The sequence below is a fragment of the Chiloscyllium plagiosum genome, chromosome 4, assembly GCF_004010195.1.
Source record: "Chiloscyllium plagiosum isolate BGI_BamShark_2017 chromosome 4, ASM401019v2, whole genome shotgun sequence".
NCBI classification, from domain to species: Eukaryota; Metazoa; Chordata; class Chondrichthyes; order Orectolobiformes; family Hemiscylliidae; genus Chiloscyllium; species Chiloscyllium plagiosum.
In genome coordinates, this window is record NC_057713.1 from 137,759,232 (window position 1) to 137,770,603 (window position 11,372).

An 11,372-nucleotide genomic window follows, 5' to 3' on the forward strand; every position below is an offset into this window, starting at 1 on the left:
CAGCATTACATTTTTTGCTGCAGATTTAAAGCATTACAATGTCACACTTTAGGAATCTTCCTACAACCTTTAGAAGAGATCACATTACAGTGGTGAGCATGATTAAGAGCCCAATACATTTCTAAAATTTGAAGACCAATGACGTTTTGAAAACGAAGACAATTACTGAACATTGCCTGCAGTGCACTGACACTCCATGAATCTCAACTGACTCAATAGGAATAAAAAAAAGTAGTCAACAATGTAAACCTTTTTGGAAATGTTCACATTGAAACTAAAGCAACTTCAGCGTTATGAATGAAAAAGCTAAAATCAAGAACGGTGATGAATGAACTGGAAACTATTTATTTGTATAACAGATTCTTCTTTACAGACCTGATAACATCTTTAAAGTATTTACAACAGCAATTATATAATACAAAAAAAATCTGGTTTCCCCATCAGCTCAGGCACCAGCCTTTTTATGAAATGAAGTGCAGTATTGGAGTATATTAAAAAGCAACAATGAACAAGTTAATGAGATCACCCGCTGTACTTTTCACTTCTGAGCACCACATTACAGCAGACAGTTAGACTGGCAGTCAAAGCAGATTTGGAAGACATGGATTGTCAGAGCTGAACCGTGCTGATGCATTAAACTGGACAGCTTCAAGAGAAACATTATAGACAACTCACTACTATTACAGGTTACATGGGACTATTAGAGATTACATGGGCTGTACCATGCGTTTCAAGACCAAAATGACTGCCATCGCAATGTTGCAGACAGATGCTTTTCCTTTCTCCTGGTTACAATTATTTATGAATAGATTCTGTCACAATAAAGAACATTTGTTCTCATATATAATTGTTTGAAATGCACAATAAAGTGTGGACATAGTACCCCGTGCTGTTTTTGATCAATACATGTGTATATAGGCATATATCTAATACAACTGAAATGTCCATGTCTTCATATAATCTGAAGTATAGGCCAATTCTGAGTTCAAGTCAATGGGCATGCAATGAAAGAACAGACAGCTAGCAACACAGTGGAATTGAGATCTGCAAGAAATATCCCAGTAGACATCGCAATTCTTCACAACTAAAAGATTCACAGACAAAATAAAAATACAAAAATCTCTCACTCAACCCTAGTTTTTGTCCCTTTCTTAAACATGAGATATTTTCTGGGATTCCTTAGCTTGTTTGCAACTATACAACCATTTAATCACCCTGGCATTCCTTTCCACAGCTGAAATACCATATGGTACACGATCATTAGATTCCTCGTCATCTGTCAGGTCATCATTGCTCCGTCGTGACTGCTCACAGTCTGAACTGATCATGCTCGCACTGCGAAAGTTCAGAGAGATTATGTCCGAATTCGCCCTTGTGAAGTTTTCCATTCCAATGTTTTCAAGTTCTTCAGGATCGAGTCCACAGTAATTAAAGAATCGCTCTACGTCAGCATTGGCACGGGCGTATCGATCGCTGAGATCGGACTTGGAGCGGTGAAGTGATGGCCGTCTGCTTGGATTGTTGGGCAAGTCTGGAGGGGTTTGTGCTGGTGACTTGGGTGCATTACATGTTGAAATATTAGGTTTGGGGAGAACAGGAGGAGCAGAACTGCTGCTGGGGATTGGTTTTAGAGGCTTCCCTTCAACAACCCTCCTCACATCTGCTGAACTGTGAGAAATATGCAGGGCTGAATCACTGACTTGGTCTTCAAACAATCGCTTGGTTACATTCAGGTTGCCTCCCTGTAGACTGCCGTGGCCTTGGTTACTATACACCTGAATAGATTCTGCAAATATGCGCCTGTTGATTTCTGTAGAGGCAGGTCTATGCTGGGGCCAGTTCCGTGCAGTGTGTTTGTGCACTGATCCTGAGGTGGAACTTTCCGAGCTATTAATGATATTCTTCAAAATTTCTAGATTCAAGTTTTCTCTTTTTGCAGTGCTGTCTGCTTTATGATTGTTAGATAGCTTTTGTGAAGGGGTACCTGCTGCTCGCCTGACTGCTGGGCAGACCGGCGGCTTAGCCAGCACAGCCGGTTTCACCGGTTCCTGCTTGGCATTGATGACTTCTTGACTCTTCACATATTTTGCTTTATCAGCTTCAAGCCGTTCCACGGCACTCAGTCTTTTCGGGTTAGGCTCTGCCTGCCTTCTAAAATAGTCTGGCCCTTTATTTAGTATGCGAAGGGGAACAGCTGATGTGAAGGTGGTTGCTGAACCAACAGGTTTGACCATGCTATCTGCTTGGAGCATTTCTGTAGGCATGCTCGATGGCCTGTCCCCAGCAGCCGTCTTGGAATCTGTGTTGAGCAACTCCAAATGCACTGCGTTGAATCATGTATTACAAACAGACTGAAGGGAGGAAGGATCTTATGCTGCAAATATTATCAGCAGAACCTTATATCATTCCTCATAAATATCAGTGTTCTCTTTGTACAAAGGGCCCCGAGACACAACTTGGTATTCCTCTGTGCTGCTGCTTCTTTGATGCTGACTGAGAGATTTGGGAGACTTGTCTGTTCTTTCCTACACAATTCCAGACAGGGATCTGAAATAGAGAATAACCAACGATGTTAGTATCACTCGGTGACAAAGTACCTGATTTGCGGTGATTAGCTAGTAAGAATGCAGCAAATCTTCTGGGGACATACAAATGAAAACCTGCATTATCAATTGTGTGCTAAAATACATCAAATGTGCCAAATGTGATCTTTAAAAATAACCTTGTCGTACAAGCTAGCTTCGCACCAAGATTTTGTACCATTGTATATTGGCAATAACTGATCAATAGCTGTCTCTGCTGGGAATGAAGGCTCACTTCAGCCAAGTGACGCTGACCTTGGGCCAAAGACAGGCTGAACAGACCTAAGTTGCTGTACATGTCATGGACCATCCAGGCGCATTTGAGAGTTTATTTCAAGATGGGATAAGGGCAATGCCAACTTGTTTGTTCAATTTTAAAGAACTATTCATACACATATTAACACACCCAATACCTAGAATGCTGGATCTTTTGTTATTGTACAGGTTCAGTGACTTTGTTCTCGAGAAAGATAAAACCATTTTCGTGTCCGTGTTACATTTAGCCAATACAACAAACCTGTAACATAAAGTTAACCACAGGAAAAGTCCGCTCATGTGTTATTAACATCTGCAATAAAATTGGGACAATTGACCAATTTTCCTCCCAAAGAATGAAAAATGTACACTTAATTTTGCAATTCAATACTTTAGTTTGATACTACAATGCACCTTTAAGCAGGTAATACTTATATGCAGAATTTTACCACATTTTCCTTGATACCACTGACTTTTTATTGTTCTTTTCATTTGCTCATGAAACATGGGAACCGTTGAATTTTTTTTATTCACTTAGGGACGTTGCTGGCTGGGCAACATTTATTTTGCATTCCTAGTTAGCCTTGAGAAGGTGGGGGTGAACTACCTTCTTGAACACTGTAGTCAATGTGCTTTAGGCAGACCCACAATGCCCTTAGGTAAGGAATTCCAGGATCTTAATTTTTGATATTAAGGGAATTAAAGGATACAAAAGGTGGAATTGAAGTAAATCAGCCTGGATTTAATGTCAGAGTAGATTAGAAGTGTCATGTGGCTCACTCTGACTCCTATTAATTCTGCAATGACGCAACTGCAATCATTTAGGTATGTGAGAAGTATTCTATCAGATGGCTGACTTGTGCCTTGTTGATGGTTGAAAAGCTCTGATGAGCATGGAGCTAAGTTACTCACTACAGAATAATCAGTGTCTGACCTGGTCTTGTGGACACATATTCTATCTAGGTGATCTAGTTCTGATTTTAGTGACTGCCTTGAATGCAATGGATATAGAAGTTTCAGGTAGGAAAGGGAGGGAAATAAAATGCGGGAAGGAGTTGCATTGCTGGTCAGGGATGATATCACAGCTGTGCTAAAGAAGGACACTATGGAGGGCTTGAGTACTGAGGCATAATGGGTGGAGCTGTATTACAGGCCTCCCAACAGTGAGCGTGAGATAGAATAACAAATAGATAAACAGATTATGGAAAGATGTAGAGGCAACAGGGTGGTGGTGGTGATGGGAGATTTTAATTTTCCCAACATTGACTGGGAGATACTTACTGTCAAAGGTCTGGATGGGGCAGAATTTGTAAGAAGCGTCCAGGAGAGTTTTCTAGAGCAGTATGTCAATAGTCCGACAAGGGAAGGGGCCATATTGGACCTGGTGTTGGGGAATGAGCCAGGCCAGGTGGTAGAAGTTGCGGTGGGGGATTTCTTTGGGAATAGTCACCACAATTCTGTACATTTTAGAATACTCGTAGACAAAGATGAGAGTGGCTCTAAGGGAAGAGTATTAAATTGGGCCAAGGCTAATTATATCAAAATTAGGCAAGAGCTGGGAAATGTGGATTGGACACAGCTATTTGAAGGGAAGTCCACATTTGATATATGGGAGGTTTTCAAAGCTAGGTTAAAGATAGTGCAGGATAGGCATGTCCCGTTGAAAGCAAGGGATAGGAAGAGCAAGATTCGTGAACCGTGGATGACAGGAGAAATCGTACAACTAGCCAAGAGGAAAAGGGAAGTGTACATAAGATCCAGGCAGCTAAGAACAGAAGAGTAGGTTAGCTTTATTTTCATTAGAAAAAAGGAGATGGGGGTAGAGGTTTAAAAAATCATGAAGGATATAGACAGGGTGGATAGAGATAAGCTTTTTCCCAGGGTGAAGGATTCAATAATGAGAGGCCACATATTCAAGGTGAGAGGTGAAAAGTTTAAGGGGGATACACGCAGCAAGTACTTTACACAGAGGGTGGTAGGTGCCTGGAAGGCGTTGCTAGCCGAGGTGGTAGAGGCAGGCACGGTAGATTAATTTAAGATGCGTCTGGACAGATGTATGAGTCGGCGGGGAGCAGAGGGATACAGATGCTTAGGAATTGGGCGACAGGTTTAGACAATTGATTTGGATCGGCTCAGGCTTGGAGGGCCAAAGGGCCTGTTCCTGGGTTGTAAATTTTCTTTGTTCTTTGTGTGGGAATTCAGTGATGATAATGTTGTTGAATGCCAAGCTCAATTGGTTAGAATGTCTCTTATTGGAGGTGGATATTGTCAGATACTTGTACAGAAACAATGTTACTTTGACTTATCATTTCCATTTTGAATGTTACCCAGATCTTGCTTCAGGCAGGCACAGACAGCTTCATTCTGAGTACTTGCAAATTCAGTGCAACTGGCAGTGTGCATTGCCAGTCCTGAGCTTTTGTTGTTGGAAAGGTCAATTAATTGAGTGACACCAGTCACAACTGAATGTGGCAGAACTTCAGGGCTTTGATTTGATCTATTTGTTATGGAATTGCGTAGTTCTGCCTATACCATTTAGTTTTCTACTGTTTCACAGCTACACTGGTTGGCATCTTATTTTTAGGCGTGCTCAGTGCTGTTCATGGCATTGTCTTCTATAATCCTAATTGAAACATGGCTAAACAGGGTTGTGTGTTCCTAAGGCTGTGTAGCAACCCACAGCTCATATGTCAAGAATTCTGTTATGACTGCAAATTATCTGCCTGTGAGCTCCCTACCATATACTACATTCAGGGCTGGAGCAACAGATTAGAGAGAGATACAAAACAGTCTGCTCTACCACTTCAAAATAACCTTCTACCTCCAAGTACACAATCTGAGCTTCGAACATTCCCAAAAGGGGCAGTGACTGATATCATCAGCAGTTGGTCTAAGGAACAAGGTGCAGAAATGGCCAATATCAGCTGAAGGAAGTTGCTGCTCATGGATTGGGTTCAAATAATTTTTTGAGGCAATTTGCTAAGCGTCCTTTCACATTTTCGCAATGCAACACCATACTACAAAACTAAATATACAGACTCTATCATATATCTGCTAATGAATGTTGTCTAAAATATCTGCAATCTTATCACTTTGAAAAATCACTGTTGGATGTCTACCACATTTGGAACAAAGTGAACAGAAGAAATAATGTTTAGAAACACACTCATAACACTGTGCTCTGTATCTCAGAACTAATTCAAGTTGCTGTCAGGGAAGAAAACCTAAAATTAGCTGGACAATGAATAGGTTGTTCTGCTATAGCGCACATTTTAACATGAATTTGCTACAACACGATTGACGAATTGGCAACATTGCTTCTAAAGTACAAAGAGTTAAAGCATTTTTTGGTTATAATGTGATTCCGGCCACATTAGTTTAACGATGTTGCCAAACACAATTTTCTTATAGAACATAGAACAATACAGCGCGGGACAGGCCCTTTGGCCCTCGATGTTGCACTGACCTGTGAACTATTCTCAGCTCATCCCCCTACACTATCCCATCGTCATCCATATGCTTATCTAAAGATTGTTTAAATCTCCCTAATGTGGCTGAGTTAACTACATTGGCAGGCAGGGCATTCCACACCTTACCACTCTCTGAGTAAAGAACCTGCCTCTGACATCTGTCTTAAATCTGTCACCCCCTCAATTTGTAGCTATGCCCCCTCATACAAGCCGGCATCATTATCCTAAGAAAAAGACTTTCACTGTCGACCCTATCTAATCCTATAAATTAGAAATAAAATACAGTGTGGAAACAGGCCCTTTGGCCCAGTAAGTCCACACCACCCTCCGAAGAGTAACCGTATAGACCCATTCCCCTACCTTTCCCTCGACTAATTCACGTAACCTACACATCTTTGGACTGTGGGAGGAAACTGGAACAAATTCACACAAGACGCACGGAAAATGTGCAAACTCCACACAGACAGTCACCCGAGGCTGGAATCGAACCTGGGTCCCTGGCGCTGTGAGGCAGCAATGCTAACCACTGAGCCACCATGCTACCAATATGAGATTGCACGAGAACGGAACTACCACACGATAGCAGTACTGACTGTTTATGCATTCAGAACTTGCATAGGGAAAATGTTGAATTTTTTGGAAACTTTGACGATATTTTCAGAAGTAACCCACTGTTAGCTGCAAGAATCACGTGTTCAAAAACAGGCTTATAAATGAAGATTCTGAATAGATTAATAACTTGTTATTTCAAATGTAAAAGTAAAAAAAAAGCCTCCTCCATACAAAAAGAATCTCACTTTCAAACATTTTGCAACAAAATATTCTTTAATGGTTAAGAATGTCATTTGTGTATGTACAGAGCTTATACATACACTCATAAGCCTGGTCAGGTGGCTTCCTGGCTGGTTTTTGAGGAAATAACATCTAAGAATGTCCCAACTGTTTGAAGCTTTCAGACAGAAGTCACACTAACGAGATAGCTCAATTGTACTTAAGATTCTATGTTACATAAATATCTATCAACAGAGAATTGAAGTGTATAGAGAGACCAAATGAAGGCCACTTCTTCCCTCAGGCAGCTTAGGAAATTCTGAGGAACGGTCACCAGGCCCAAAAGTTAACTTTGATTTCTCTGCAGAGATGCTGCCAGACCTGCTGAGCTTTTCCAACAACTTCTGTTTTTGTTAGGAAATTCAGCGGAAGCCACCCTCCCATTCATGGACTCCATTTATACTTCTCATTACCACAGAAAGGCTGTCAACAATATCAAAGACCCATCCCACCCCTGCTAATGCTCTCCTACAACCTCTTCCATCAGGTAGAAGATACAGAAGCCTGAACACACGAGCCAGCAGGTTCAAGAACAGCTTCTTCCCTGCCGTTATTAGACTGCTGAATGGACTCCTCTGACTTTAAATAATGTTGACCTTGCTTTGTGCATCTCCTGTTCAGCTGTAACTTTGTATGCCTTGTTGTGTCCAAGCACCCTATGATCAGAACATTCTCGTTTGCTATGATGTGCTTGAACTGCTTGTAAAACAAAACTTTTCTCTGTACTTAGATACATGAGACTGTAATAAATCAAAACAAATCAAAATGAATTGAGTCGTTGCAACATGCATATCAGATGTCCTGGAGACTACAGAACAAAGCAGAAACTGAAAGTCTGGATTTCCCTTTACAAACATCCAATAGGTTGTGGCATTACATAAATGTCGAAAGTTCAAAGGTTCAGAGAAAAATTATTTTCATTGCTTTTCATGCATCAGTTATTCTGATGAATTCTGTAGTCTTAAAAAAGCACGATGCTATGCAAAAACATGGTGAAAACTTGGATTTTATCCAGAATGTCTCCTTTTCAAGCTCTACTGATGGGAAAAACTTGCATTTTCCACTTTATAATTTGACAGGTGGAACATTGAACATAATTAAACTGAGAGTAGAAATTGCAATGTTTATCCCTCCAATCCCCAGCCCCACTTTGCGTAAGAGACTGGGTTTCAGATAGACAAACAGAATTTCGGAGTGCAATGCAGCTAAATTTATTTAGCCACCTTAAATTTTTAAGGTGGAATTTAATCATATGGGACTATATTTGAAGTTATTTTCAACTGTTGACTTTATTTTGAATCATCAGCTTTTTAAAAGAATGCGTCAGCTGTTGGAAATTTGATATATTTGAATGCATGAGAATATTGTTAGAACAGAACCATCCCAAGCATAAATGGTGAAGCACGTGACCAAATACACTCAGGTTATGTTCCAGAGGAACATGCAAAAGAGAGTCCAAACAGTAAATGCACTTTCTGCTCTAATTTCGAGACAGTTGAGGAGAACATGCTCAATAAAGCCAAAATATATCAGTAGTCATCTCATTCCTTTGTAATACCAGGCAACAGAACTGTTAAATATGTAAATAATGAAATATTTACTTCCTCTCTGAAGGTGTTAATTCCTTGCCACGTAAAGACAATTCCACTTCAGGGGAGAGAGTCATGACAGTGAAGTCTGATGTCATTGCCACCTAACCCCACACAGATTTCCTGCCTTGTAATGCAACAGTGGCATTTAATGGGACAAACTTCACTGGTCACTTCAGTTGGAACACTGTGTTAGTGTTCACATCAGTATTCCACTGAAACTGGCTGTAACCCCTGTGTAGACTGGGGAGTGGCCTAGTGGCATTATCGCTGGACTGTTAATCCAGAGACCCAGGTAATTTTCTGGGAACCTGGGTTTGAATTCCACCATGGCAGATAGCGGAATTTGAATTCAATTAAAAAAAGTCTGGATTGGGAATCTATTATCAATTGTCAGGAAAAATCTATCTGATGAATGTCCTTTCAGGAAGGAATCTGCCAACCTTTACCTAGTCTGGCCTACATATACTCCAGACCCACAGCAAAATGATTATGATTTGGAGGTGCCTGTGTTGGATTAGGGTGGACAAAGTTAAAAATCACACAACACCAGGTTATAGTCCTACAGGTTTATTTGGAAGCACTAGCTTTCAGAGTGTCGCTCCTTCATCAGGTGGTTGTGGAGTATAAGATTGTAAGACACAGAATTTATTGCAAAAGTTGACAGTGTGATGTAACTGAAATTATATTTTGAAAAAGACCATTCTCAAGTGAACTTTTACAATAGGTGCCATGTCAGCTCAGATAATGCATTGAAAGTGTGAGGTGCCCTGTGTGAGGCTGTCTGTGCCCCAATGTTCAGACTGATTCTATTTCTAAAAAATGGACTTACAGAATCTTACATGGATTCATGCAGTTTTTGAGCAAAATAAAATGTAATTCTGCAAGTACAAATTCACCCCACGAACATATGTGTGTGTGTGTGTGCACACGCAGGGGTACGAGTGTCTGTGACAGAGTATGTGTATGACTGTGAGTGTAAAGGGGTATAAGTATGAGAGGGTGCATGTATGGGTGAGAATGTGTATGTGTATGTGTGAGCATGAGAGAGAGCTTGTGTATGAGAGAGGGTCTGCGTGAGTGTCTGGGTCTGCAGGAGTGTGTGCACGTGCATGTTAGAGAGAGTATAATGCAGTGGGGTCACCTTTAGTGTGACATGAATCCAAGGTCCCAGTTGAGGCCATCCCCATTGGTACCAAACTTGGCTATCAGCCACTGCTCGACCACTTTGCGTTGTTGCCTGTACCAAAGTCCCCCTTGGAGGATGGTCACCCAAAGGTCCGAGGTTGAATGTCCTGGACCACTGAAGTGTTCTCCGACTGGGAGGGAACATTCTGTCTGTTGAGTGTTGTGTGGTGTCCATTCACCCATTGCCTCTGCTCAGTCTCACCAATGTACCATGCCTCAAGGCATCCTTGCCTGCAGCGTACGAGATAGACAACGTTGGCTAAGTCACATGCGTATCTGCCACGTACATAGTGGGAGGAATCCCCACGAGTAATGGTGGTATCCAAGTCGATTTTCTGACACATCTTGTAGCATTCGCCATGACAGGGTTATATGGTCTTCTCCTGAAAGCTGGGCAGTTTGCTGTGTAGAATGATCTGTTTGAGGTTTGGGGTGGCTGCTTAAAGGCGAGAAGTGGAGGCATGGGGAAGATCTTGGTGAGGTGCTCATCCTCACTGATAATGTGTTGCTGACTGTGAAGAACATGGCGTAGTTTTTCAGCTCCTGGGAAGTACTGGACAACGAAGGGTACCCTGTTGGTTGCAGCTCGTGTCTATCTCCTGAGGAGGTCATTACGGTTCCTTGCTGTGGCACGTCGGAACTGGCGGTCAATGAGCTGAGCATCATACCCTGTTCTTATGAGGGCATCCTTGAGTACTTCCAGGTGCCTGTCACGTTCCTCCTCATCTGAACAGATCCTGCGAGTGTCTAGGGCTTGTCCGTAGGGAATGGCTGTTTTAATATGTTTCGGGTGGAAGCTGGAGAAGTATAGCATCGTAAGGCTATCAGTGTCTCAGGTACTCATGTGACTCGGCCAATGTTGTCTATCTCATACACTGCAGGCAAGGATGTCCTGAGGCATGGTACATCAGTGAGTCCGAGCAGAGGCTACGGCAATGGATGAATGGACACTGCACAATAATCAACAGATAGAAGTGTTCCCTCCAGCAGTCTGGGACATTCAACCTCGGACTTTCAGGTAACCATCCTCCAAGGTAGGGGACTCCCACGAGGAGGTTGAACAGTTCATCCACTTTACCAACACCTTCCACCCCGACCTCAAGTTCACCTGGACCGTCTCAGACTCCTCCCTCCCCTTCCTAGACCTTTCCATTTCTATCTCGGGCGACCGAATCAACACGGACATTTACTATAAACCGACCGACTCCCACAGCTACCTAGACTACACCTCCTCCCACCCTGCCCCCTGTAAAAACGCCATCCCATATTCCCAATTCCTTTGTCTCCGCCGCATCTGCTCCCAGGAGGACCAGTTCCAATACCGTACAACCCAGATGGCCTCCTTCTTCAAAGACTGCAATTTCCCCCCAGACGGGATCGATGATGCCCTCCACCGCATCTCCTCCACTTCCCGCTCCTCTGCCCTTGAGCCCCGCCCCTCCAATCGCCACCAGGAC

General features: G+C 42.3%; 1 protein-coding gene across 3 annotated transcripts in view; it reads right to left on the bottom strand.

The window, feature by feature from the left end:
* Nucleotides 1-326: 326 nt before the first annotated feature.
* Nucleotides 327-11,372, bottom strand: part of fam110b (family with sequence similarity 110 member B) — a 115,427-nt gene continuing 104,381 nt past the window's right edge. For all 3 annotated transcript variants that reach the window (XM_043689327.1, XM_043689326.1, XM_043689328.1), the window contains one exon: nucleotides 327-2,547. In XM_043689327.1, coding sequence (XP_043545262.1) covers nucleotides 1,152-2,264 — 1,113 coding nt within the window. In that variant the 5' untranslated portion in view covers nucleotides 2,265-2,547 and the 3' untranslated portion in view covers nucleotides 327-1,151. The remainder of the gene's footprint in view (nucleotides 2,548-11,372) is intronic.